We start from the raw sequence: 27,081 nt of genomic DNA, 5'->3' as shown, positions 1-27,081 counted from the left end.
GAGGAACATTAACAGTAAGAAGTCCTCAAAAAAAATTTAACTGGACATTAAGGAAAAAAAGTCTCATTCCTATATGGAAATGCAAAACACAACTACATAGTGATAGGCAGCAAGCCTTCTAAATACTTCAATTGTATTTGGAATGAAAATAATACAAACAGAAGCCAAAAGCTTTAAACTGAGAACTATGTTAACTCCTCTTTACTTTAAGAAAAAAAAAAAGGCAAGACAACCTACTGGGGTGTACTTTCAATTCACAATCTATCATACCTTGCAGGTTTCAGAGTTCAATGTACAAATTAATTTGCTCAGTTGAGTAATTTTGCCTTTTAGCTTAACTTAATGTAGCCTTAATTGATCACCTGTGTAGTATCTCACCTCTGAAAAGGTTTTGGTTTTGGCAAAATGCAAAACCAAAAAGTTTCATATGAATATTTATCATTATCATTTCATATGAATGTTATGTATCTATATATTTGATATCCCCACCTCAGTTTAAAAAAACAAATTAAAAATAGTATATCGATGATTATCAGCTCCAAAAAGTGATGCATTCCATATTGAGTGACAGAAACAGCACACTATTTGGAATAAGAGATCCTAGGTGGAACTACTGACAATCAGTTGTATGATTTTTAAGCAAGCTATTTTATTTATTTATTTTTATTGTGGAATTTAACTTAGAAGACTTTTTATTCGAAGACTGTTTTACTTTTCTATTCAGTCAACACCCTATCCCCCTTCTCCCTCCTATACACTGCATGAAACATAAACTGGAATTTATAGCCATCTGCAGGGTGAATTTCTGGGATGCCCTTTTTCAAAGATTCTGGAATCCAAGTAATGCTTTTCTCACTGACTATAAGCTTCCTTGAAGATCATTAACAGAAACTTCATAAGATTGACATCTTTAAACTCGGAACCTTAGCACTCAGCAATTTTACAGCAGGATTTTCCTTCAAAAAGTGATTTTAATTTGCCTCTATCCACAACGACACTAAAATTTCGATAGCTTAGAATCAGTATGATTTCTTTAGCATGCTGTATCCCTGGTATTATTACTCTGTTCCATAAATAGGCAGTCTGAAACAACAGAAATCAAACAGTAACAATAGAAATAAAAAACAATCATATTCCTAGATTTTAAGCCTTTCTGAATTCTAAAGATGAACCTACACAGGGTCATCTTCTCAGGGTACCTCCTGACCAAGAAAAACAAATATTTCAAAAAACAGATCATACGTATCCAGTGTTCACATCTAATCCAGGCTCTGGAGTTGCGTCCTCAAACTGGAGTTGCGTCCTCAAACTTGATTCCACTTTGAACCTTAGCTGAGCTACAGCTAAACTTGAGCTTTTAATAAATCATTCTTGATTAAGCAAGCTATTTTAGCTCTCAATCTCAGTCTTCGTGTGTGGATAATGGGGATAATATCACCCATCTTAATGTCGAGATGTAAAAGAACCAAGCAGATTGTATACTTCACCACTTTTTGAGCACACGATATGCCTGGTTAACATGAGAATCTCTCAGAACCTAGCTCACCATTATACATTTTGAGATCTAACAAAATAAATCAAATCACATCCCTCAAACCGCTGATCTAAGTTAGCACTAAGAGAAGCAGAAAAAAGGAATCCCACACTACAAATTTTTTAGTAATCGATATTGAGTAGAATTTTATATCTAAAATATTTCAAAATCAGACTATTTCTGAGCCTGATCCAAAAAAAAAAAAAGAAAAGAAAAGAAAAGGTAAGGTAAAGCAAAAAGTCATTCTCAAGTAACAATAATTCCCAGTTTATCTACTACAATATTCAGACAAGGAAGTAGTATGTTTTAAAATCATGAGAGCTGAAAACTGCTCATTGAGAGCAGAATGGTCAGAGTTCTGTACTGAGAGTCAGGAGATGGGATTCTAGTTTTGCCTTTGCCACTAACAACTGTTTGACCTTGGACAAGTCTTTGAGCTTCAGTTTTGTAATCTATAAAATGACTACTAACAACCATAGATAAGATCCAAGCACCATTTAATCTGGGTCTAACTTTGGAGAGGCGATACAGTGCAACGGTTAATGATACATTGGGCAGGGACTGCCAAGGTTGGAACCCTGGCTCTGCCACTTAAAAGCTATGCACAGCGCACACACACACACAAAACACTAAAGCACATCTAACTACTATCATTGACTTATTGTTTAAAATATTTCACTGACACATGTAATTATTTTGAAATACAGAAGCTTAGAAAAGTTCAGTCTTTCCAAATCAAGACCCTCATTTAACTCAGCAGGCACTGAGTTCATGTGAAACCATTACAGCTCTTCAAAACGTGCTAACTTAAGTCAACTTTAATCAAAAGATCATTTCAAAAAACATTGTACATTAGCAACACCACTGAAAACTTATTATAACGCTAATTATTCCCACCAAGAGGTAAAAATACAACTTCCACTACTTATAAGTCTTCTTTTTTAAACCTAATACTGCTAATGACAGCAGAAGCTTATGATATACTGTAATCTCTGGGAATGAAATTAACCATGGGAATAAAATTAACTACAGGAATGAAAAATCTGTGAAATTTAGAAATACAAAGTGAACTACAAACTACTAGAAATAAGTAGTTCATGAGTTAAAATCAACCAATAAGTATTTACCAGGTACAGCACATGCCAGGCTCTGTGCAGATTATTAAATACAGTTTGTATTCCTCAGAGTTTATAAAGTTGGAAAGGCAAGTCCTTTATTACCATATTTTCACACAACAAAAGCCACTCATTTACAAATACTTTCATTTCCTTGTTAGCCCAAGTAGGAATACTTCCCACTGCCCATTAAAATTGTTTCCTACCCTTAGTTCAGTTCACAAAGATGCCCAAACTAGTCCCTGACAGCTGACGCTGGAATCTTCACAGGGCTTCAAGTGAATAGCTTCTAGGATACATCCTCAAATCCACAAGCTTCAGAATTTATCTTTAATGACATCTACACCAGTATATACCACAACACGTAACTGTGTTAACTTGGGTCAATACCTAGTTACATCAATTTAGTTCTTTCCCTTAAAGAACTGCTAGTAAAGGCAAACTCTACTGCTTCAAGAAGTCTGCTTTTATGCAACGGACATCAGGGAAACTGATTGGCTAGTCACAGTTGCCCTACTTCCATTTCAGGACCAAAGGAAAAAACTGTTCCACAGAGAGTACCAAGAGAGCCTCAAGCAAATCAGGAGGGTAGATGCTAAATTGAACTTTTCCGATTCTCGCGATTTAAACGAAAGGTGACGGGTTGGGGGTGGGGTGGGGTGATATAACTAGGCTATCCAAGTGTCGTCTGAAAAAAAGAAGGTCCTCCTCAGGAAGTAGTCAAAGTAGAGGATGGGAAACAAACCGGTGTGGCCGAGTGACAAATCCAGGATGCCAACCGAGCTTGGAAGTGGAGGGCCCTGGAGGCCAGAGAGCCGAGAAAGGAGAGACCTCGGGCAAACCCTAGGGGAACAAGAACCAGCAGCAACGCAGAAAGACCAACGCTGCCACAGAGCAGTGTGTAAGGAGACACCACGAAGGGAGCGGCGAGCGAGGAGGCAGCGACAGCAGGAGGGAGACTAGTGCCAGGGGCGACGCGCAAGTGGCAACTGCGAAGAGGCACAGGCAGCCGGAGGTGGTAGGACTCTGTTGAGTCAGCACAGTTTCTACTCAGGGGGCACTTGTAGGATCCCAGCTGCTCCTCGCGCCCCGGGGCCCGTAGCGGAAGATCGGGCCGGGAAGCTGCAGAAAGGATGTTATTGACCCGCCAGCACCGGCCCTTTCCCCATTTCACAGGTAATCACTGGCCACCGTCGCTGCTTACCTCTGTTAACATTATTACACCCAGGGGAAGTGAGCTCCTCCCTAGCCTCGCCGCATGGCAACAGCCGTAGCAGCAGCGAAAACTGCCTGAGCCGCCGCCAAAGGCGGCAGCAGCTCCTCCAGTCCTCTCCCGGGCGGCGGCTTTACTCGGCTTCGCTGGCTTCCCCCCGGCCCGGCAGCTCGCGACGGACGCGCCGCCATCATGGAAGAGCGACGTCCGCGTCTCCCCGCGACGTGCGCTCCCATTGGCGGGCGTAAGGGCCGCCGGCGTCTCGTGACCGTCGCCATAGCGCCGGCGCCCGGGGAAGCGGAGGCGGGCGGCCGGAGACCCGCTCGGCGCCAGTGTTAAGGGCCCTTGTGCTGGGCTCCCAGGCCGACTTGGGGCTGTTGGGAGTAAAGAGAGGCCCCAGTGCAGGGCCTGCGCGGGAGCCGGCGCGCGCGCCCGGGGCGGCCGCCCATCCTCCGCCTCACGCCGGGGTCGGCCAGCCCTGGGGTAAAGCGAGACAGGCAGAAGCCGAACCTTGGACTGATGGCGCTGCGGACCTCGCGCGTCTCGGGGACAAGGTGGCAGTTGTCCTGTAGAAAAAATTCCCTCTCGCATTTCCCTGGCCCGGTGGCGACCGAGGAGCAAGCGAGGGAGGTTCGGCTTCCTCCACAGTCTGGGGTTTAAATATGATCTGAAACTGCTCCCCGCTCAGTCTCTCTCCTAAACTTTGACAGAAACTTTCCTTTGTCCTTTCCAGTCCTCGGCGAGTTCTCTACTGGGGTGCGCGACAGGTTGTAGACGTGATACAGGCATATCAGCTTTACCCTGATCGTAGCAGTTAAGACTGTCGCTGATTCGGTGATTGGCCAGCACCTGCATTATCGTGAGGGCTTTGTTTTGCTCTTTGCAAGAGACCGCTAAAAAAAATTAAAGCAAATTTTGTGCTTTAACTTTGGTCTCTGCACGTTTACTGACTTGTTGATACAGTGTTGAGGGTGGGGGCGTATCATGGTGAGCAAATTTCACCAAGTGTCATTGTAAACAGTCCCAACATAAATGGGACTGAACTCTAGAACGCAGTGTGCATAGAAGCCCCTGAGACTGACACCTTTCTGAACCCGCAGCTAGATGAGTTACAATATGTGAAACTGAAGGTAGTCACTTCTACCTGATTTATAATGTAATTTACCTGAACTTACTGTCAAGGTGTGTACTCTATTGTGTATTAGAAACCAGTTTCCAAGGAAGTTGACCAGTAAATTTTCGGATTTGACATGCAGAATCCTTCCATCTCTTTTAAGAGGGCACAAAGGCATTTCAGAAAAGTAAGACCAGCTGAAGTAGAAATTCCTTCCCCTTTACCAGAGTTCCCCCCCAACCTGTTCCTCTACCTTAACAATAGTACTATTGTGTAAGATGAAATTTACTTCATACATTAAAGTCTCAAAACATTAAGTAAAGGCATTACAAACTTTGTGGAAACAGAATGGTTCATTTAGGTAATCAGGCAGAAATTCAGGATAAATCCTGATTTTACTCAATTCAACTAACTGAGACAAAGTAGTTTTGCTGTTGTTTTAATCTATATTTGATACATAATTTACATATTACTGAACCAGCAAAATTCTGTTCTCTGCAGCACAATAAAATGTGTTACAGAAATTGACAAAATAAGCCATGAATAGGAAATAAGATTGGAAAATAACTATCCAGTCTGAGATATTCAGGGAAACTAAGACATACTAGAGACAAGGAACCTGGAAAAAGATAACTATTCCAACCTGTAAATAAGAAAACAGTGGAGGCTCATTAATATTTAAGATACTAGTAAATTAAAACTGTAATTTAGGTGTCTGGTTTGAGTAGTTTTCTTTCACATATTTTTCCCATTCCAGAAGCAAGGCATTTTCACTTATTTTAAAGGTGGTAAATTAAGTATAGACACAACTTGAGGTTTGTACCAACCTGTAATACGACATGGATATGCATTTAACATTGAGAAGTTTGTAGACCTAGGAGCAAGCCAAAATCATTAGCTCCAAGTTTTCTCAGCCAGAGTTCTTTCTGTGACCTAAAAAACCTAATGCTAGCTAGCCTCCAAAGTCCTACCGCACATCCACCTCTCTGACCTCATTTCTACTAAGCACTGTTACAGTTACCCTTCTTCTATAACAGCATGGCATCTTCTAGCCCTGGGGCCTTTGCACTGACTGTTCTCTATCTGGAAGGATCTTTCCACCAGATACGTGCATGGCTAGATCTCTCACTTATGTTCCATCTTTGCTCAAATGTCACTTTTTCAAGGAAGTCTACTCTGACCATCCATTTAAAATGTTGCCCCTCCCCCAGCATTCTCATAAAAGACTCCAATAGGAAAAGCCCTAATTAAAAATGATTAAAAACAAAATCCTTGGTGTTGAAAGAATCTTGTTTTTTTTTTTTTTTTTTCTAATTGATCATTGTGTGTTCCTATCTTGCAATTAATGGGGGAATTACTTTTACTGTCACTAGAATACCGGAGAGAAGTTTGTGACAGAATTGTAAACTCAACTTTTCCCTTCACCTTATATCACTTGCTAATATTTTCAGTGATGGTAATGAGCCCGCAGCAGGTGTGTGTGTGTGGGGGGGGGTGGGGTGATGAAGATAAAATATGTTAAAAACTAACTTTCTTCTGTATATCTTGGGCATGAGTCAAAGTTAATTTGCTAGCAAGGGAAGCAAAGTAAATAAAGTACACCATTTCAGAGAGTTGTGGAAGTTGAGTTACAAAGTTGGGAAAGAGAATGCTTACAAAAGCAGCTAACTTTAAAAAAATAAAATAAGCACCTAATCTGGCACAGATTGCGGTTTCATCCCATGTGATCTTAAAAACATCCTATCAGTTGTTGCAGAGGAAACCTGGGGGAGGCTGACCTGAGATGCCACATTCTTTGGCTATCAATCAGAAATTTAAAACAAAACAAAACAATCCATCTTAAGGAACACATGATAAGGATACATCTGTGGCTGTTATTGCAAAAGGTCTGACTCCTCAACAGCAGTGTCCAGTCTATCCAATTAACATAGGAAAGGATGACAAAAAGAGGTCAGAGGCAAAAATCAAGTGTGTGATGCGTTTGAACAGGCACTGCCAGTGATTTCTAAACCTCCAAACAATTCAGAATATCCAGTTTGCCTATTTTTTTAATTTTAAAGCAAAGAAGAAATTCTACATAGTCAGGTTGTCATATAATGACTATAATTCAAAAAACTGGAAAAGTATAGCATCAGCCTCTCAAGCAAATTATGTCTATCAAACAGTTGTCACATTTAATCTTTTGACTTCTTAAGCCATTTTATTAACTCTAGTTTCTTCATAATGCAATATCATCAGTGTCACCTACCACCTCTACTAAACATTAAGTATGTTCCTTAACAAGGTCCAATATCAAAGCCAGTGAACCAGTATTGAAATAATGCATTGTCAACAGAGGAGACACATTCCAGGAACAAATAGCAGATACCCTGATTCTTACAACTTTAGCACAACAGTTAGAAATTTCAGGGCATTTAAGAGTGATCTGTGCTTCAAATAGCTTAGCATGTGCCTTTTTCTACATGGTTTTTTTGAGGAAATACTGAGGCAACTCAAGAGTAAAAGGGGCAGAAATGATGTGAAGCTTTCCTAATCACAGATGCAGCCATAAAATAATAATGTTCAGAAGTCTCTTCAATAATAGTTCCATAATGGTACCAAGACCTCAGTAGAAAGGATCATATTATAAATGCATAGAGGTCTATAGTGTATTTCAGATAGATAGACCATTGACAACCCCAGTCAATAGTTTTAAAAATATTTTCACATCGAAAAAATTAGAACTTGAGCACTTTTCAAACAGTTAATTCTCAACTATGAATACTGTTTTCAGTATCTGGGCCAGGTGCTGTGGCAGGCATTTCACATACATTTAACGATTGAAAAAAGACCATCACAAAAATAGATCTGATTACTGTTCAGGCCATGAGAGGTTTAGTACCCTTCCCCAGGTCACCTATCAAAGATACATATTATCAACATGATTTTAATGTTGACTTTGATCACCTGGTTGAGGTAGTATTTATCAGGTTTCTTCACTGCAAAGTTACTTTTTCCCCTTTCTGTACTATACTCTTTGGAAAAAAGTCAATACGCACAGCTCACACTTAAGGAACAGTAACATGCTCCTCTTTGAATACAGATCTATATAAATTATTTCAAATTATTTCGCATAGGACATGTGTCTACTCCATTTTTCATTGATTCAATCATTTGTTTATATGAGTATGGACTCAGATACTTATTTTATACTTTGGATTAAATCCAATGCTATTGTATTTTGTTGCTCAAATTGTCTCATCTTTGGCTGTTGGGAGCTCCTTCAGTTGTCGTATATCCTTTTAAAATATTCCCATCAGTGGAATGGTTTTTTGTTTGCTTTTGTTTGTTGAGCACTTCCTCACTTTCTCATACTATAAGATACTCCAGCCTTATTACACTCTAGTCCTAGAATCAGCCATTTCTCTAAGGAACTTTTGTTCCTTTATTGGAGAATGGTATTAGAAACCAAGATCTAGGCACTGGATGTGTTCTTTGTTACTCATGGTGTCCTTTCTTTTCAGCCCTTGCAGTTGAGAAAGCAAGGAAATGTACGCATGTGCACTAATCCATATATACACACCTATCTATGTATAGTTCTGTTTGGAACCACCTATACCTATATGAAACTAAATATAAATTCATCCTGATGGCTCCACTCTAACCCATTACCAGACGGATCATTCTAGCCTTCTCTTTTCTTTCTTTTTTCTTTCTTTCTTTCTTCTTTTTTTTTTTTGTGGCTTATCTGTAAATTTTCACCCCAACAGTGAGAAACCTGGTTCCTACTATCTGCCACCCATTTATTTACTTGTTCAATTTCAATATGCATGTATAGCAGTATCAGAATTGTTAGCCCATAACCCCTTGTGGAATAATTTTATTAACTAGAGTACAGTGTCTAGATGTAGTTTATTTTATCCTGAGTCTTAACAAATGTCAGTCATTTCCAAAGTTGCTTAGTTCAGCACCTTTTCCCCAACTCCTTTCAGTGAGGTCATTTCTTATATTTGTAATACAGTTACACTCTCTTGTTGCAGTCTACTTTCTTTCTTGACATTCCCTCCAACAGCCTAAATAATTTGAATTTTTTTAATTTGCATAGACTAATTTTCACTCTTTGTACTGTCTTTCGACAAATGCACTATGTCGTATCATACAGAATAGTTTCACAGCCCTAAAACATAAAGGAAATGAGAAATGCATGATGAAATTATTTTTACATTTTTACATATAGACCCAAACAACTAGTGATTTTATCGAAGAAACGTCACTTGGATGTAGATAGAGATATCAATAAATATACATATGCATCTATATTATATACCTCTATATAAGATATATTGGGTACATAATACCTGATATTAACTTCTTGCCATGTGCCAGGCTTCAGTCTAAGTGCTTCACAGCCACCCTAGAAGATAAGAACTGTTATTATTTCCATTTTACAGATGAGGAAACTGGGACCCAGAGAGTTAAATATTTTATCCAAGTTACACAACCAGTAGTGGAGACAATATTTAATGAAAAAAATAAAAAATATACATACATTTGTGTGTACCCTGTATAGTTATATAATGCAGAATTATATGTATGTATATACTGTGTCTTCAAGTATATTAAATCAGGTAACTTTAAAAACTTAATTTTTTCAATGGCCTTGTCCCCAATTTCTTGTGCAAATCATAAGAATACTGACTGGTCTTTGACCTCCTGTTTCTGCCTTCAGCCAAAGGAGGAAATGAGAAGAGGAATCAGTACTCATAGATAGGACCTAATACGTCCACATATTTCAGGCTTACCTCAGCTAGTTCCATTTTCACAGAGTAAGGGTGAAATCAAAGACTGCTATTACATTGCTTCCTACTTTAATAGCTTAACAACCAAGGTTAAAAAAAAAAAAAATTGTTCTAAGAACTACTAGTGTTTTTAAATGGTAACATATTACACAAATTGGCATCAGGTTAATGAAACCTATCTTTACCCTTGAATATGTGGAGATCTTTCTATTTTCAATAAAAATTTTAAATTTAAAAATAACTGTAATAGATGTACACACAATTGAATGGAAGAGATATTAGACATATGCCGCATAATACTGGCTGTGGAATGAGAAGAATAGAAGCCTGAGAAGATTTGCATTGTGGTTCTGTCTTTGCTATTAAATAGGTTTAACCTTGGAAGGGAAAATTCATAATTCGGTGTCTTTTTCTGCAAAGTTAGGAGGTTGAAATATATAATTAAATTATGTGTATATTACTGTGTACATTCATACAGTCAGTTGTTATTTGAAGCGCTGGGCAATGCACTGTGGTTCAAGATCAAATGCTCTTTTCTTTCAGGTTTCTTTCCATTTTAAAACTGTGGTAATTATGATAGGAAGTAAGCTGCAGTTCATTTTCCTATCACTTTCCTTCAGCAAGCATATTCATCATCACCTTTTTCAAAAACCATGCTACCGAGCAAAGGCTGCTGTGAACTGCTTTCCGTGTAGTAATGAACTCCTTGAATTGCCACCTTTCCACTTAAAATGAGACACCTCCTACCTTATAATGGTCATGTGTATCATTATCCATGAACAGAGAAATCAAAAAAGTCAAGATAAGATCTAGTATAAAAAACAAAGCAAATAATCAAATAAAAAGTATTTAAAATCACAATACTTTTGAAATCTATAGAACATTCACCTAATTTGGATGGATAAGATTTAATCTTGTTCACTAAATCAGCAAAATGCTGAGGGCTTCACATTTTATTTTTAAAAATAGATATCCTTTTCGGGTTTTCCTGTTGCTGGGGAAGTGTTCTTTCTGTTGCTAACAGAGAGCTAAATGTTCTGCTTTGAATGGGACATGTTTGTTTTTATCAGGAGAGGCAAAAGGATGAATGAAGGAATCCCTTTTTTTAAGTTTGTGTTTCTATAAGTGAGATGTATGCTTTCTGGGTAAACGCATACGATTGGCTATTTACCAGAGTATCCTTTAATAGAATTACGGAATTTGCTCATTTGTTTACACATTATTTTATTCACTAAGACTTAAATGGGCTAACTATTTAATTTTTAAAGATCACAGGGTTATAGAATTCATATTGAAACATCTATTACCATTCAATCTCTAATGGTTAGAATGTACAAAGAGGTATCATCTTTGCATTTTTGCCTGATATAATTTAGCCTCAAAAGGAGGAGGGATTAGAAATAGATGAGATTTGGCTTTTCCTTCAAATCTTATGATCATATAATTAAAGTACAAACCATCTTGCTTTTCATCTGTATATATTACTGTTTGTACTGTTTAGAGCAGGAAACTGAAGGGGGAATATCACAGGCAAGCAAATTTGAACAAAATATTACTTTGGTGTACACTGCTTAAAACTGCATTTAAAAAAGAAAAAGGCCATTCTGGCTATCCTAAGCTTGAGGTAAGAATTACAGAATTTTTTTTTTATATGTAGTTTTCTTAACCTACAATTAAATTTTATATTATCACTACCTTAATTGTATTGTAGTACTCTGTGAAAGACTGTTGATTTTTTAAATAACAGCTTTTATTTTGTTTGAAGCTGTGTCTATGGGTAATTTATCAAGTTTATACTTTACAGTTATGCCAGAAATTTTGGTTACACTGAAACTCTACGCTGTGAAATGTAATTGAGTTTTCATCTTCCAAATTTCATTTTGTGTCTTTAGAAGTAAATTGTTAATCTGTAAGCCATTGGCTTTTGGGAAAGAGGGAATATTTCATAACATCTTTCTAAGTCATTCTGTGGCACAAGGATGCTGTATTGGCGGAGTCATTTCATTTTCCTCCTGGGCATTGAGGGAGATTACAAATCTATCTATGTGGGGTCAGGCAACTAACTCAAATTAATGGAATGTAGCAATCCTCCACTCTCGGCACCTTCCAGGGTGACCTTGGATGCTACCTGAGATAACAGAGACTTGAGATGGAAGGAACCATACAGGAGAACCTGTCCACCAGATAAAAAAAAAAAAAAAAAACAAAAAAAAAAAAACCCAAAACCAAAAAAAAAAGCCCAACTTTGGACTTTGCATAAGTGACAAGTTCTTTTATTACCATGGGTTGTTGTTACAATGTTAAAACTCTCTTTAACTCTACTTAATGACAGTAGAAAGTGTCTAACCTGAGGAATCCTCACTTTCCCCCTATACCTTCAAAATGAGGGGACTGTTTTGATATTTCTTAAGGAGATCCTCAATCATTACATGCTTTTTAAGGAAAACCACTTTAATAAGTCGTGGCCTGGGTGTTACAGTTGAGACAGACAGAGACAGACACACACATGGAGCTGCTAAAAATTTCTGGGGGAGGGGAATGGGCTAAAGACCTTGTTCCATGCTGTCTTCTCAGAAAAGCAAACCAAAGAAGATAATGGGATAGAAAAGACAGTCAGGGACAGGCATGAACCAGAATCAGGACCAGTTGTTCTGAAAATCTTGAGCACCTTCCCAGAGAGTTCTAGTAGCCACAATCCAAGTATGTGGCCCAATTAGGAACTAAGGAGGGAGTACAGACAGGTGTGTTTGGCCCAGGAATTCCATCAAAGAATGACTTCCTGGTCACCTGGAAGGTTTTGCCCTGGGGATGTCTTACAGGTACTCCTCACCTCTGACAGAGTCTCCCACACTGAACAGTTCACTCGGGAACAAGGGAACTAATGTTTATTAAACACCTCCTCTGGGCCAGGTGCATTATGTTTCTTGTTATCTTTAAACCACCTGGTAAGTAGTGTTAGCCCCATTTTTAAAATGAGGAAGTTAAGGCTCAGAAGGTTATTTAATTTGTCTGAGTTCTCTGCTAATAAATAGCAAGTTGATGTCAACTTTCCAACTTGAAACTCAACTCTTTTTTTTTTTTTTTTTTTTTTTTACTGTACCTTCCACAACCTCAGCCTCAGATTTGGGAGGTGATATATACCTTTTGAATGGCCAACAAAAACCTCTCTTTTCCCCAAGCGTTTCCTGCTTTTTACAGTCCAGATCTCTTGAGGATCTCTTAAAATAAACTATCATTTATCTAATGATGACTTCTTATTTCAGTTTACCCACTTTTCCCCCTTCTCATACAAGAAGAGACAAAGCTATGAGCCCAATAGGGTTTTATCTTATTTCTTGTGTTATTTATCAAAATCTAACCATAGTTCTACTCTAATGGAAACACTTCTTAACTCTCTTGACTGTAAAAGGCTAATCTCATACATTTATTGGATTTTTCTTATTGATGATCATGCATTATATTCAGCTAATCTCACAGAACCCACTCTTGGCCTCTTTATCATTGACAGCAATGTGATTTTCATGTGTCTGCCTCAGGCCTATTGGGCTCGGTCTCATGCCAAACCTGTACTGTAAGCTAAGAGTAACTGGTCTGTTTCCTTCCTTCTGCCTCCCTTTCTAAGCGAGACAGAGCTGTGTCAGTTCTGTTCTCCTTCACTTTTCTCCCTCGGAGACTTATACTTTTGTGATTTTTCCAGACTTATTACATCCCTCTCTCTCTTCATCTAGTTCTGACATTGACAAACCCATCATAATCAACTCCTCCTCTTTCTCTGTAGGCTAATCCCTAGTCCCTAAAGTACCCCTCATGACCGTGGTCATAAGCTGCCTCTAAGCCCCATTCAAGCAGAAAGGGATGACTCTGTGATCTGTGACCACCAGAAAGAACAAACCACAAAGTCAAGTGGGCCTATTTTGCTGCAGCGATGGACATTTACAAGAAGTTAAGTCCAGCTGATTTGCAAAGTCTTTCATTTTTGATACCAAAATCTACCATTATAAGTTTATTATCAGTCATTTCTGATGATTTTTCTCCTAAGCTCCAAATTATCTCTCCCATATTTATTAGTCTCATTCATTATCTCTTTTCTTTTTAACCAATTCCTTAGAAACATGTTTGGTATACTATACCTCACACAGTTGTATGCTTTTCTTTGCTTTGCTCATTTTAAGAAATAAAGACTAAAATGTAAAATGTATACTGAGGAAACCAGTAAGTTTTTACAACTGTGCAATGTTTCAAAGCATCAAGTCTGTACTCAATATCAAAAACAAAATAATTACCAAATGACACAATTACTATCCAGTTTTCAACTTAATTTATTCTGCAGTTACTCTCATTTACCCATGTCTTTTATTGGTTAAAGCACATGAGGGTTTGAGTTGCCAGAAAGCCAACAAGCAGACACTTCTGTATTCAGTGCTAAATACATAAAAGTAAAGTAATATACTGAGAGTGTTTCTCACTGTTATTTTCCTTTATTCCTATTTCTTGGCCAAAACATATTCACTAAAAGAGAGCAGTATATCTGAGATAAACAGCATATTCTTAGTATTCATTGTCCCACTTTGTCTAGTATAGTTTTTTAGAAGATTATTAGAGTGTGAAAGAGATTCTGATGGAGTTTGTAATGTGAAGAAATGGAAGTCAATTTTAATCGCATACATCAATGAAGGAGCAGAAGATGCTTTCAGAGATTCTGCTTTTGCTTCCTTTTCTAGCTAAAATATAAAGCTTATGGAAATTATACTTTTTTGTAAATGTAATAAAATAACCTCTCAGTCACTTGCACTAACAAAAGAGAAAATGGATTTGAAAAATCCAGAATAGTGAATAATTTAAAACTTGTCAATCTATACAGTAAAACTATCGAAATTTGAGTGTATCTAATACTGGAAATCCACCTAGTTATATTTATTGAGCATATTGTTTTAGATAAATCATAGAGATACCATGGTAGAACCTTGATTTCACATGTCAACTCTCTATTTTACAACAACTTCAAGTTATTATTTCACTACCCATTTCATAGAAATCATGAAAACCATCAGTAATGGTGCACTGGAGCTGGTTCAGACTGACTCATGAACTAGAGGAATGGTTAAAATTCTTGGAATTTTACTAGTCATTTTTTAGACATAGTAATTATTAAAAATTAAAGTACATAAACTTATAATTAAATACATTATATAAAACAAAGTAATAAATACTCAAAAATCATCACTTCCTAATATTTTACTACTTTTTATTATTACCTCTATTTAAGGTTATTTACACCTATAGTATGGTGAAAATACTATAGAATTGTGTGCTAGTTCACATTTCTTCCCAATTCTTCGTTTATTGATGTCCCATTGGTAGCTTAAAATTGGCTGTGGTGGGAGTATTTACACCATGGAAATTGGCAAATACTACAAATCAAGGCTTGAGTTACTGTTTTGTTGATTTTCTAGAATTAAGGAAGTGATCAAGAACATGTTATTAATGCATATTAAACTTAGAAAGTGTTAATGCCTAGCAGTTACATTGTAAGTAACACACAAAAAAATTGAGGAACTATCCTTCCAGTATTCAAAAACTATTATTCAGTTCAGCAAAGAAGTTGTTCACACCACTGATGAAGGAAGTTTTGGCACTTTACTTGTCAACAAAAAAGAAAATATCAACCAACATTCATGTTCATCAAACACTTGTCAATTGCAACCATAGTTTAGCCAGGATACAAGAAGAGCAAAAATCAACAAAAGCATTAGAAGAGACTCAATTATTCAAATAATAACAATCTTTTAACATTGTATCATTTTAAATAAATTATGTGCCACTCATTATTTATATTAATAAAATATATAATAAACTTATGTGCATCTATAAATACACGCATGCATTTTTTTTTCCAGAGAGCCAGTTTACCTGCTCATTCCTACCTAGCAATGATGCTCTGACCGCCTTCACACAGCCTCAGTTTATTAATCGGTTGTCAGCTTATTCCCCTCTCCTTCAGTGTCACATTTGGTTGGTTATGACTTGAGATAGTTCTCAGATAAAGATTGAAAAAAGGTAATTCCTTGGTTTTTACCTCTGTTGTCTTGTACTCTTGATGTAGGACTCTTTCTTTAGTTACAGACTTTGCCTCCCTTGCTGCAGAGGTGGCCATGGAACTTGAACTTGTTTAATTTGAACTAGCAGTGATTAGTGGATTTACAAGTGACCTAAGCAGAGATAAAGTCCTTCTCTAGGTTTGATACCTAGATGCTCAAGAATGCTGTTTCTCCTGGGGTTGCTAAGCAGGATCTTCTGGCAGGCATGTTTTCAGTCACATAAAGACAGCATCTCTGCAATGATGAGACAAAATGGAATTAATATGCCTAGAGAAATAAACAGAAATGAGTAGCAGATAGAGTATGTTGAGTTCTCAGATCCAGTTCTTCCTATAAGCTTTGCTTCCTATAGCCATTTCTGAGTTATTTCAATATCTTTCCAGCTACATGGACCAACACATTTTATCTTTGCTGTAAGATAATATGAGCTGGTTTTCTTTTACTTGCAATATTAGATTATTGACTAAGGCAAATTCTTATTCACTTAAAGGACAGACTTCAGTGAGTCTAAACTGCCTGATATTGTATGCAAGATTTTTTTTATTTGTGTATAAGTGCATTCCCCCCACCCCTGCTGCCCCTACACTGAGAACAGGGTTCATAGCTTCCCTCAGATACACGAGAAGACCTATAAACCCCACAAAAGCTGACTGAAGTTAACTGTGAGTCAAAATAAACTAAACCAATAGCTTTCTGTATCAGAATTCGCTCAGCATATATATGACACCAACCTAGAGGTGGTTACATTCACCTGAGTGTGAATTTGTCTTTACCTGATGTTTTCAACCTAGATTTTAAGGCTTCCTTAGAGTGTTAAACCCCAAAGGCACTTAATTTTCATTTAATACTTTCCTTGTTGTTACCTTCTTCACATACTAGCCTATTTCTACACGTGTGATATTGTTAGCATATTTCTCAAGAGAGACTAAAATGGGAGGCACTTGTTATTCACTTGACTTATGAAACTTCAAGGAAGATGAGCATGTAATAAGAAGTCAGTATCTATATTCTAAAAATATTCTCATTTTAAAGTATTTTAAAAGTTACCCTCATCTATCTTTAGAAATAATCAATAATATCAGGCATTAAATCCAAATCTGATAAATATAGCTCAGTTGTTTTAAAATTACTTTCAAAAAGACTTCTGGGTTAAGAGGCTAATTAAATTAAGCTATAGGGCAGTAAGAATCTTTACTGGGGTAAATTAAAACTGGGCTCAATATGAATGAGAAAACAGTGAAATTTAAGAAACCCACCTTGTTCTCTTGTGATGTTAGCTGTCAAGTGGAAAATAAGTGTATTTGATAAAAAGCAAAATAAAGTGCTCCCAATACCATGCATTCAATACCTTTACTTCAGAAAAAGGTAAAGCAATTTCAGAGGATGATTTTTGTCCAAAAAAAGTAATTTATTGCTTGGATAAGCATGACATAGGAGGCTGTGCTGGTCCCACTCACCTAACTGAAGCAATATTTTGTTAGCCTTTCTAAGAGTTTTGGTTGATTGTACCTATTGCACTAAAAAGAAATTATTTAAATCTCATTTAAAATATAGTCAAATTTTCTTTGAAAATAAATTTGGTTTGAAAATTAAAATGTGATACATTTAAGTTTCTAAAAAATAGAAACACTTTGTCATCAGAGCCAATAGGCAACAATACAAATATCCTGTTAAGGCAGAAGTCAATAAATAATGTTTAAGGCTTACACTGAATACAACTAGACTAAGATATCAGGTTAATTGGTAAAGCCTAGCAATGAGAGCTTAAGAACTAAAGCTATCAAATTAACTGGATATTTTTAAGAAAGAAATGAATACATTTAAACTTTACTCTTAGTTGAAGTTTAGTGTTGCTTCTCTAAATCATATAAACCATTAAGTTGAGAATGATTAATCAATGCACAGAGAAAAAATTCTATCCTTAATTCTAAGGCTGTGGTAGGTTACACTTATTTAATGGGCAGTTGATAAGGATAGTTAACATTCTTGGAGTCTATAAGTGTCTTCATGAAAACTTCTTATGCTATTGGCTATAATGTTAATCCAAACGTATACAAATAGCTTGATAGATAAGCATGACACAGGAAGTTGTGAAGGCCCTTATCACCAAATAAACAATATTTTCCCATCCTCTAACATATAGCTTAAAAGAAAGGCTTGGTACAATCAGAGTAAGGAATTGACCCCTGGATGTTTCTGACAACAGAACTCAGATTTTCAGGATAGTTCATTATAACAGAAGTGCAAGTTAATATGGCCCTAGATGTTCAGCTCTAAGAAGATAAAGTTAGAGGCAAAGAAATCTAGTTTGGGATGAGAAATATTCTTATTCTTATTCTTCATTATCTACTTATTAATATCATTCATTTCTCCTATAAGATGCTCTGCATTGACATCAAAAGTAGAAACATATTCCAAACTAAAAATACTGTATAAACTGAGCTTGATACATATTAAAGTCACTATTCAAGGTAACATGCAAAGAGAATTCAAAAAGGCAAAATAAATAATCAACAGATCCATGTGGCAGCTCTTCACACTAAAGACTTCATAGATACTGAGGAGTATATAAAACACCACACGCTCTCCTATACACAGCACTGACTAAGAGTTGGAATATTTTTACTTTTCTACTATCAGGGAGAAAATTACAAGCAGATGATATGTACAGTTCATTGATATGCTTAATACACTTACCCCATGAAGTGTAGAGAAACTATCAAAAAAGAAATTATGAACAGTGTTCCAAACATTTAGGAAGTTAATGTTATATTTCAGAAGGGTAATGATTGAATGCCATTTTCTATTTCATACAAGTTACTTAAATAGGTGCATAAGTTTTCCTCCTACATATAAAAAGGTGATAATACTAAATGGCAAAAAAACAATCAATTGACATTTTCAGAAGAAGGGCAAATAATGTGACATCTTTCATAGCTGACAAGATTCCTACTAGAGGCCTGGTACACTGTCCTCTACTGGGTTTCTTCTTCTACCTATTTATCATTTGCAAGCTTGTTCTTGCAAGATTAACATCCTAGCCAAATTAATAACCTTTGTTTCTAGAAAGAACCCCTGCCCTTGCTACTATTTCATTTTAATAAACTGGGATCAGTAAGCTAAAAAAAAAAAAAAAAATCTTAAGCTCCTCTTTACCAGTCTCTCCTGAAATATAGCATCTAGAATTAGTCCTAAGCAATCATCTTTGTACTTCCTCTTCTCATACCATATCCTGACCTCTCTGTTTTCTGATTCACAAGTAACTCACAAACAGATGGTAACTCAGACCCAATAGACAGAAAGCAAACCTGTAAGGGTAGGGGAGAAAGACAACCAAATGTTGCAACAGTTCAAGTACATAGGAGGCCAAAAGTTTATTTCAATATATCTAACTTTAAAAACTCTGCAGTCCATTTTAAGTTTAAAATTTCATCTCTTCTTTTTCCAAAAATTCCACTTCTATCCCCTACCCTGGAGCATTAAGACCATCTTTTCTACTCTCCTCAAATTTGAAAGTGGGAAATTTTAAAAGAATGAAGACAACAGGCATTGTGAGGAAAAACATGGGTCTCAGAGTTGATTTGGGGTCAGAACACAATATTTAAAATGTTAGTGTAAAACCCTTTAAAAAAAATAAGAGAATGCTTTGCACAACTTTAATAGACAACTGATTGGTCTTTGGTGATAAAATAATTATGAAAGTACCAGGAATCAACAAATGAAGTTAGACTGTTCGCCATAATTAATACTTCTAAAATTTGAAAATAACATGTGGGGTTAGGGGAAAGTAAGGCAGGAAATTTAGAATTTCTGTAGGACATTGTAACTTTTTTAGTCAGTGACTATCGACGAAGGTCAATTTTGAATTATATTTAAAAGCAGAGATTAACAGTATTATAGGATGCAATTTAGTAAAACTTAAGAGTTCGTATTTTATAAACTCTCTAGATAAAGACAGCATTCTGCAAAGATACTAGTAATGAAACACTTCCTGCAATGTAATAATTATATTGTAGGCAGTCATTAGTTTGTAGGCCTCTATAAAATTTAGCTCATTGAAGGAAAGAAGCCTATCTTTGTATCCACAGGTCCTACACAAGATGTGATTCAAATGTCTATGCAATTGATTAATGTACTTACTTATATTGTTATGGAACATAAACTCAAGTGAAAGTTTATACTGTATTAGAATCAGTTTTGAAGATTTTTATAAGAGAGATGCTCAGTCCTCAATCCAGACACATGCCTAGATATGGTTTAAAAGCTCTATAAATTGATACATCTTTCCATAACATGATAAATATGTAAAGAATCACTGGAGGCATCCCCATCAAAGTCAAGAACAAGGCAAAGATGCCTATTGGCTCTACTACTGTTAAACTTCCATTGGAGGTGTTAGCCAATTCAGTCTTACAAGAGAGAATAAGCAGAAGTGTAAGAATCAAAAATGAAAGAGCGATATGATATGCTGGCATACTTAGAACAGAGGAGAATCAATGCTAAGACTAACAAAAACAAGGAAATAACTTTTAATAAGGTAGCAGATGTTAAATTAACATAAAATCAATAGCTTTCACAGATAAAAAATAACCATTCAAAATATATAATTGAAGAAAAAATATTCATAATAACAACCAAAATATAAATACTTAGAAATAGCCTTAACTAAAAAGTGTTTAACCTATGTAAGGAAAACTAAAATACTCTAAAACTCAGAAAGTAGACCTGAAGAAATGGAAAGACTCCCCTTATTTTTTAATAGGACAACTCAAAATTATAAAGATGTAAATTCACTCCAAGTTAATATGTACATTTAATGTTGTCCTAGTAAAAATACTCTGAAATTTACTTGTTTGTTTGGTGAAGATAGGTGACTCTGAGTAAAATGGAAAAATAAACATGCAAGAGTAGCTGGGGAAACTCTAAATAAAGAAATTCTAAGTGAGTGAGGACTAGCCCTATGTGATATAAACAGGCTATAAAGCCTCTATAATTAAAATAGCAGGGAGTAGATGCATGAATAGAGAGACCAATGGAATAGAATACCGAGTCCAGAAATACCTCCAACTGCATGTGGAATTAAGTAAATGATAAAGATGGCAGTTTAAATCACTGAGATAAATGATGAACTTATAAAAAATGTACAAGAATATTAGATAGAATTTTGGAAAAAGACAAAATTAGACACATACCTCACCCAAACATAAGAGAAAACTCTGAATACATCAATTATCTAAATGTAAAATATTAAATCATGTAAGTACTAGAGAAAAACATGGGAGAATTTATTTAATACATGTGTGTATGGAAAACTTTTCTAACTATGACTCAATATTCAGAAGCATTAAAAGGAAATATGTGACTTCCCAGCCCTTATTGCTGAAAGAATTTCTGTTCCATGGGAGGTTGAGGCTATCCTCACCAGAGCAGGGAAAATCAGTCAGAGGTATCTGGCCTGAATTCTGGGACTATAGGATCAGTATCCTAGAGTGTTTGTGCACCCTGGGCAGATGTGTCTCCAAGTGCAGACTTCCTCTACCCCTCACAGTGTTGCTCGCTTCTAATACTTGGTATTCTGTCTTTGCTTTCCTACCTGGCACTTCACGAAGACTGGAACCTCTAGCCTGCTTCTCTAATACTCAGGGTCCCTGCATAGAATTTACTACCGTCTTCCCACTAAAAAAAATCATGTCTTCTTCCTCAAGTCCCCCATACCATTAGTCATTGACTGAAGCCTTTCCCTAAATAATAACCCAGAATCATCAAATCAACTTCTTCCAGTATTTACATTTCCCTGTAAATACAGTTTATTACCCTGATGTGACATGGACTCCTTGTATTGCCTCTGATCTCTGATCTCTATTATTACCTGTTAGAACCAAGCCCAGGAGCCCAGGGTTACTTTCAACTTTGCAATTTGGACTACTGGCCTGGCTTCCTCAGCATCTTCCCCAAGAGAGAAGTCAGTCTTCTCGGTGACCCTTTGCCCATGCAATCCTGTCCTCCTTCTCCGCATCCAGTCCTCATTAATCAAGTTAGCTGGCTAAACCCATGTCATTTGACCGTTAGTTTAATCACCTACTTGCTCTTCATTATGCTGTGGTAGGCATCACAATGCTCACCTCTATCAGTTCTCTTTCTAGAAACAATGTGCATTACCCTTCTCTGCCCACTTTTTAGTTAGGTGGCACTGCCATAGGTTGGGCTCCCCAGGTATAGTCTTAAGACAAGAATATGTGTGCAAGTGAGGTATTAAGAAAATGTTCTCCACAGAGACTAATAAGGAAGTGATGGAAGCAAAGCAAGAAATGAAATAAAGTCAAGCAAGAGTATAAGCTAAGGCACAAGTCCCACAGAGGTCAGGCTTTAACATGATCCCACAGGAGAATTTTGGATGGTGAGTGATACTTCTGAGTTGTCCTAAGCTGAGGAGAGAGTTGAGCTCAAGACAGTCATTAATGAACCAACAGTCACTGGCATGTGAATGCCAAGCACTTCCAGCTCTCTGTGCAAAGCAGTTCCAGCAGCTCAAAGGCAGGCTGCCAAAGAAGAGCCACGGTGCCAGCCATCAAATTCACTCACGCTAGGGATTTAAGGAGCTAGGACAAGGAGGGACATTGTTTGTCTACATTAGTACCTATGTGAGTAGTTCTGGCTGGTGATTTTTGGATGGAAATTACTATCACAGGTGAATTTAATGTCCAGTATGCAATCCTCCAGCATTTAATTCTCTTGTCTTGGCAACCTAGAAGTCTACCTGCTTCCAACAATCCAGCACCACAAGATAGTGGAGTCTTGTCAGCCTGTACCTTGAGTTACTGGGGCAGAGCCTCCTTCTGCTCTGTGCTCACATTTCTTTTAAGTGAGAAATCAACTTAATCTGGGTTTGTTATTATGGTATCTCCTTTCCTAACCTGACGAACACATTTATCATTTATACATTCTCTATTCAAAAATATTTGTTCAACAAATACTATGTGCTCAGTATCACGCTCAAGAACATAAAGACAGAGAATAATATTTTTCTCTCAAAAAGGCCATTGTCACAATAGAGCTACACTGTGGGATCCAGAGTGCTTTCTGAACAATGAATAAGAGGCTCTGAATCAGCCAGCAATTTAGGCAAGGCTTCTTAGAGGAGGGTACATATGAGTTAAGTTATAAAACATGAGTAGAAATTAGCTAGAAACATAAAGGGCTAGGGAAAGAAGGTTACCTCAGGCAGTGAGAACATGAGATGCAAAGCTCAGATTCAGGAGGCACAGGACAGGATACACCAATGACTCACCAAATATAACAATACACAAAGTAGTATTTTGATATTTTGTTCGTTGCAGTTTGGCCTATCAGGCTGAGGCACAGACCAGTTAACTGACAGGAAGCCAATTCAAATGAGCTAGTTCATGACCTAAGGCAAATTACTATTTTACCTCACTGTGTCCTGTTTACATACTCTGAAAGATAAAGGTACTGACCTGCTTCATAAGGATGTTGTTTAATTAATATTTGAGGTTGCTTTGAAAATACCAAGCCCTTCTCAAAGGTGAAGAACTAGCACAACTTCCTTGGGAGCTGTGTTGACAAAAGGCTTTTAAATCTTTAGACTGGAATAAATGTAAAGAAGAAAATAATTATCAGTTCCCTTTCACTAATACTAAGGGAATTTCTACTGCTGTGTCTTTAATAATCTCAGGCTAAAAAAAAAAAAAATAGAAAAGATATGGTCATTCCATGACAAGGTTAACACTTCACAGCAAATGGGAAAAATTTTAAGATGGGAACATTTTCAAAGTGACCATCGCTGGAAGATGCCTCCAGGGAACACGTACTTAGATGGTCCATTTTAAAATTTAAATGCAAATGATGATGATGATGATGATGATGATGATAACTAATATTTAATAAGAAAATACTATGTTCTGAAACTGTTTGAAGAGTTTTTCCATGTATTATCTTTTCTAATTCTCTAGACAACCTTTTGCCCTAGGTTTATTACTGTCCCTGTCTTACAGATAAGGAAATGCAGGCACAGAGAGTTTACTCAGGTGGCTGGGGCCAGTCACTAACCTTGGTGGCTCATGGGTCTAGCAGTGTTCCCAAGTACTCATGTGGCTCTGAACTCTTGTTTCTTTGTATCTTTTCACACCACCCACAGTTTTCTGATGGGTCTCATGGGTAGAACAATGCCTTTAAGGTATTATCATACTCAGGGTAAAACTTTGGTATGTGTGGCTAGACTAATAAAAATAATTATTTTAGAAAGAAAACCATGTGGAAAAAATTAATTCAAATTCATCTTTTCCCTGATCACTTTTGTTGATTGTATTTAGTTGCCCCATCTATTTTCGAGGTCAACTGCTGCCAAGATCATGAAGGATTTCTGATTTTTTTCCTCAGGAACAATTGTGAGTATGTATTTTTTTTTTTTTTTTTTTGGTGCACAATTGCTCTTGAATTTTCTGCCTATATTTGATGCTACTTCCTAGGTTAGACAGAACCAGAAACTCTGCCATGGGCCCATTTTACTGACCAGACCCATCCGCAGGTTTCTTCTTTGCCTGGGCTAGGATATGACATTAGGCAATAATACACCCCAAAATAATCCCCTAGAAAATTATTTCTTTGTTTTCTAAGCACCAAGAACATGCACCTGACTATATTGTATTTTCATTATTTGAAAATATATTAATATATGAAAATGGTCTGAGCTACATATTTATTAAGCAATATTGGTATTGGGTAAAGTTTCCCCTAATAGGATATACTCTGAGAACCCTATTCAGACTGTGGCATAAAAAAAAATGCTAATATAGGTCAAAATTCAAGTAATACAATTGGTGTGTGAGTAGTATGATCTATTAAGTTAATATGAAAAATACAATTATGAAAGCAGAGTTGTGTCCACTTCTCCAGTTGGCATGTCCTATTGTTTTTATTTGCATAGAATATTAGTCAGGCTTCTAATTGTCAAGTGATAGACCCATAGGAGAGTAATGAAAACAATAGCTAATATTTATTGAGCACTTACGATATACCTGGCATTTTGTCACTGGCAAAGCCCACTGGGGTCGCCTGGAAAAATGAGATGGAATCTATATGATGAGTTAAGGTCTTCCCTCTTCTTTTGTGCGGAGTCCGGTTTCACTTGCCTGTGGGATTAACAGGTGGGATTAGAGTTCCCAGCACAGAACAGCTGCACCTGATACCTTGATTCAAGATGGCAGTGGCAGCGGGCCGTGTGCAGAGATGCTGCACCCGGCACTGCAGAAGCCCGGCCACAGGCAGAAGCGCCCTGATCTGGTGCACTGAGCAGCACAGCTGCACAGGATGGGTGAGAACTCCGCCCCCTCGCCTTCCCTCTGATGAGATCCCTATAAAGCAGCCTCGCCCACAGCTCCTCCGATCACCCTGCATTGATTCACAGTTTTCCCATTTATCACTTATTTCCTGTAGAAAATATCCTTTGCTCTCTAGGGGTTTACTTATTACTTCTATAAAGTTTTGGTTTAAAAAATGGCCTGCCATTTAGCAGATGTTGACACGAGTCAAAAATTACAAGGGTGAACAATTAGGAGAGATTAAGGGAGAAAGGTTAGGGTCTGGGGCTCCAGACCCTTATCAGTTCAGATAGCAGCCACTCAAAAGTAAGTAATAGATAGGAAGAGACATGATTGGGAGTAGAAAGGAGGAGAAAATAGAAAGAGAATTACTTTGTATTCACACAGGTGGTGGATCCTGGAATCAAATCCCAGCCTGTCAGATTCCAAATCCTTCCTACCATTTTTCTGTTCACAGTAGTGCCGCCTGTGGTGCTTCTATTGCAGTAGTCTGAGGTGAGCTGACTTTCCCAGTCTCTTCTCAAAACAACGTAAATCTAAGTGGTCCCATGTCTTTTGAGGTTCATGTCTAGTGTGCAGTAGAACTAGTCAGGAAGAAAAGTTAAGAGAAGGGCTGAGGCAGAGAAGCAGCAGAGCCTAGTGACTAGTCTATGGACTCTTGGAGCCTAACCTTTTGATGTTCAAATTCCAGCTTCATTATTTACTACCTGTGTCCCCTTGGATCAATTACTTAAAACTTTTCATGCATAAGTTTACTTATCTGCAAATTGGGGACATAATAATACCTGGTTCATGGAGCTTTTTAAAAACATGAAATAATAAATATTGCAAAGCACAGAGAATAATGCCTTTCACACGGGTAGAATTCAATCCATGCTGTAAGATGTTTCAATATAAATGGCAAGACACTAAATTATGGTTGGATGTAGGGGTAGAAACCAAAAGGGCAATGAAGATTGAGGATTGAAATCCTCTAAAACAGACAAAAATGGCTTAGTGGAAGGGGGAGAAGAAAAAGCAAAAAGGTGTAGAGGGACTTCTAGGCAAGTTGAACTGAAAGAATAAGGTGCAAATATCAAATCCTGAGAAGTGATATATAATTTAACAATACAGAAATTGCTAGGGAGTGAGGAGAAACCCTTTCTGGCTGACTGCAGAAGCAGCACAGGCAAGTACTTCCTAGGGGAAGCTGGAAGAGACGCAGAGACACCTATGGAGAACTCAGAGGAGGTGGAGGAAAGCTGTGAAAAATAGTCAGGATTAAGCACAAATATGTACTCAAGAGATTGGGTTATGGAGGTCCCAAAGAGAATAATGGAAATGAGGGGGAAAGGATTATTGAAAGAGAATTTCAGGAGAAAAAAAAGAGGCTAATAAATTTGGGCTGGGGAAGTGGGTGGGGAAAATAAGAATGAGGAAGTTCTGGAATAAGAGAAAGAAGTAGTACGTTATATGAGGCAGAAAGGAGTCAACAACCTATTTTCCATGCACCAAGAGACTTAAAGATAAATCAGGTATGAGGCCAGGGTTGAAAAGTGAGGGAAGTCAGGTTATAAACATATAGTCACAGAACTGTGCAGGTGCAGAGTTCTACAGCTTATTTCTAAACCCTCATCTCACAGAGATTCTCAGCTTAACCCAGAAAATGCGTACTCCCAGTACAGCACACACACAGAAGTACAGCTTGATCCATGCTGCATGTGAGTGGTTAAGATGTAGAAATCCTTTTCCACTTGTGGGTAGGTGCAAATTTAGAATAAGAATGAGATGTTCACCATTTATTAAGTCGGCTGGGTTCTGTGATGGCGACTGCATTAATTTCAGGGTTTCTGACAAGGGTACAATTTTAGAACAACCTAGTTAAGGAAGTGAAAATATCGGCTCTTCAGAC

At 37.2% G+C, this 27,081-nt stretch overlaps 1 protein-coding gene and 1 long non-coding RNA gene across 3 annotated transcripts in view; both read right to left on the bottom strand.

The window, feature by feature from the left end:
- Positions 1–4,361, bottom strand: part of SNX13 (sorting nexin 13) — a 110,765-nt gene extending 106,404 nt beyond the window's left edge. The window contains exon 1 of one of the 2 annotated variants that reach the window (XM_045504497.2): positions 3,854–4,361. In XM_045504497.2, the coding sequence (XP_045360453.1) occupies positions 3,854–3,865 (12 nt within the window). In that variant the 5' untranslated portion in view covers positions 3,866–4,361. The remainder of the gene's footprint in view (positions 1–3,853) is intronic. The other variant, XM_010967162.3, reaches the window with a different exon arrangement.
- Positions 4,362–14,067: 9,706 nt separating this feature from the next.
- LOC123611902 (uncharacterized) overlaps positions 14,068–27,081 on the bottom strand; it is a 31,122-nt gene continuing 18,108 nt past the window's right edge. The window contains exons 3-4 of the long non-coding RNA XR_012508184.1: positions 24,888–25,001; positions 14,068–16,086 (exon numbers count right to left, since the gene is read on the bottom strand). This is a non-coding gene — a long non-coding RNA (uncharacterized LOC123611902). The remainder of the gene's footprint in view (positions 16,087–24,887; positions 25,002–27,081) is intronic.

This window comes from Camelus bactrianus, chromosome 7 (genome assembly GCF_048773025.1).
Source record: "Camelus bactrianus isolate YW-2024 breed Bactrian camel chromosome 7, ASM4877302v1, whole genome shotgun sequence".
Taxonomy (NCBI): domain Eukaryota; kingdom Metazoa; phylum Chordata; class Mammalia; order Artiodactyla; family Camelidae; genus Camelus; species Camelus bactrianus.
This window is presented reverse-complemented; position numbering and strand designations above follow the sequence as displayed.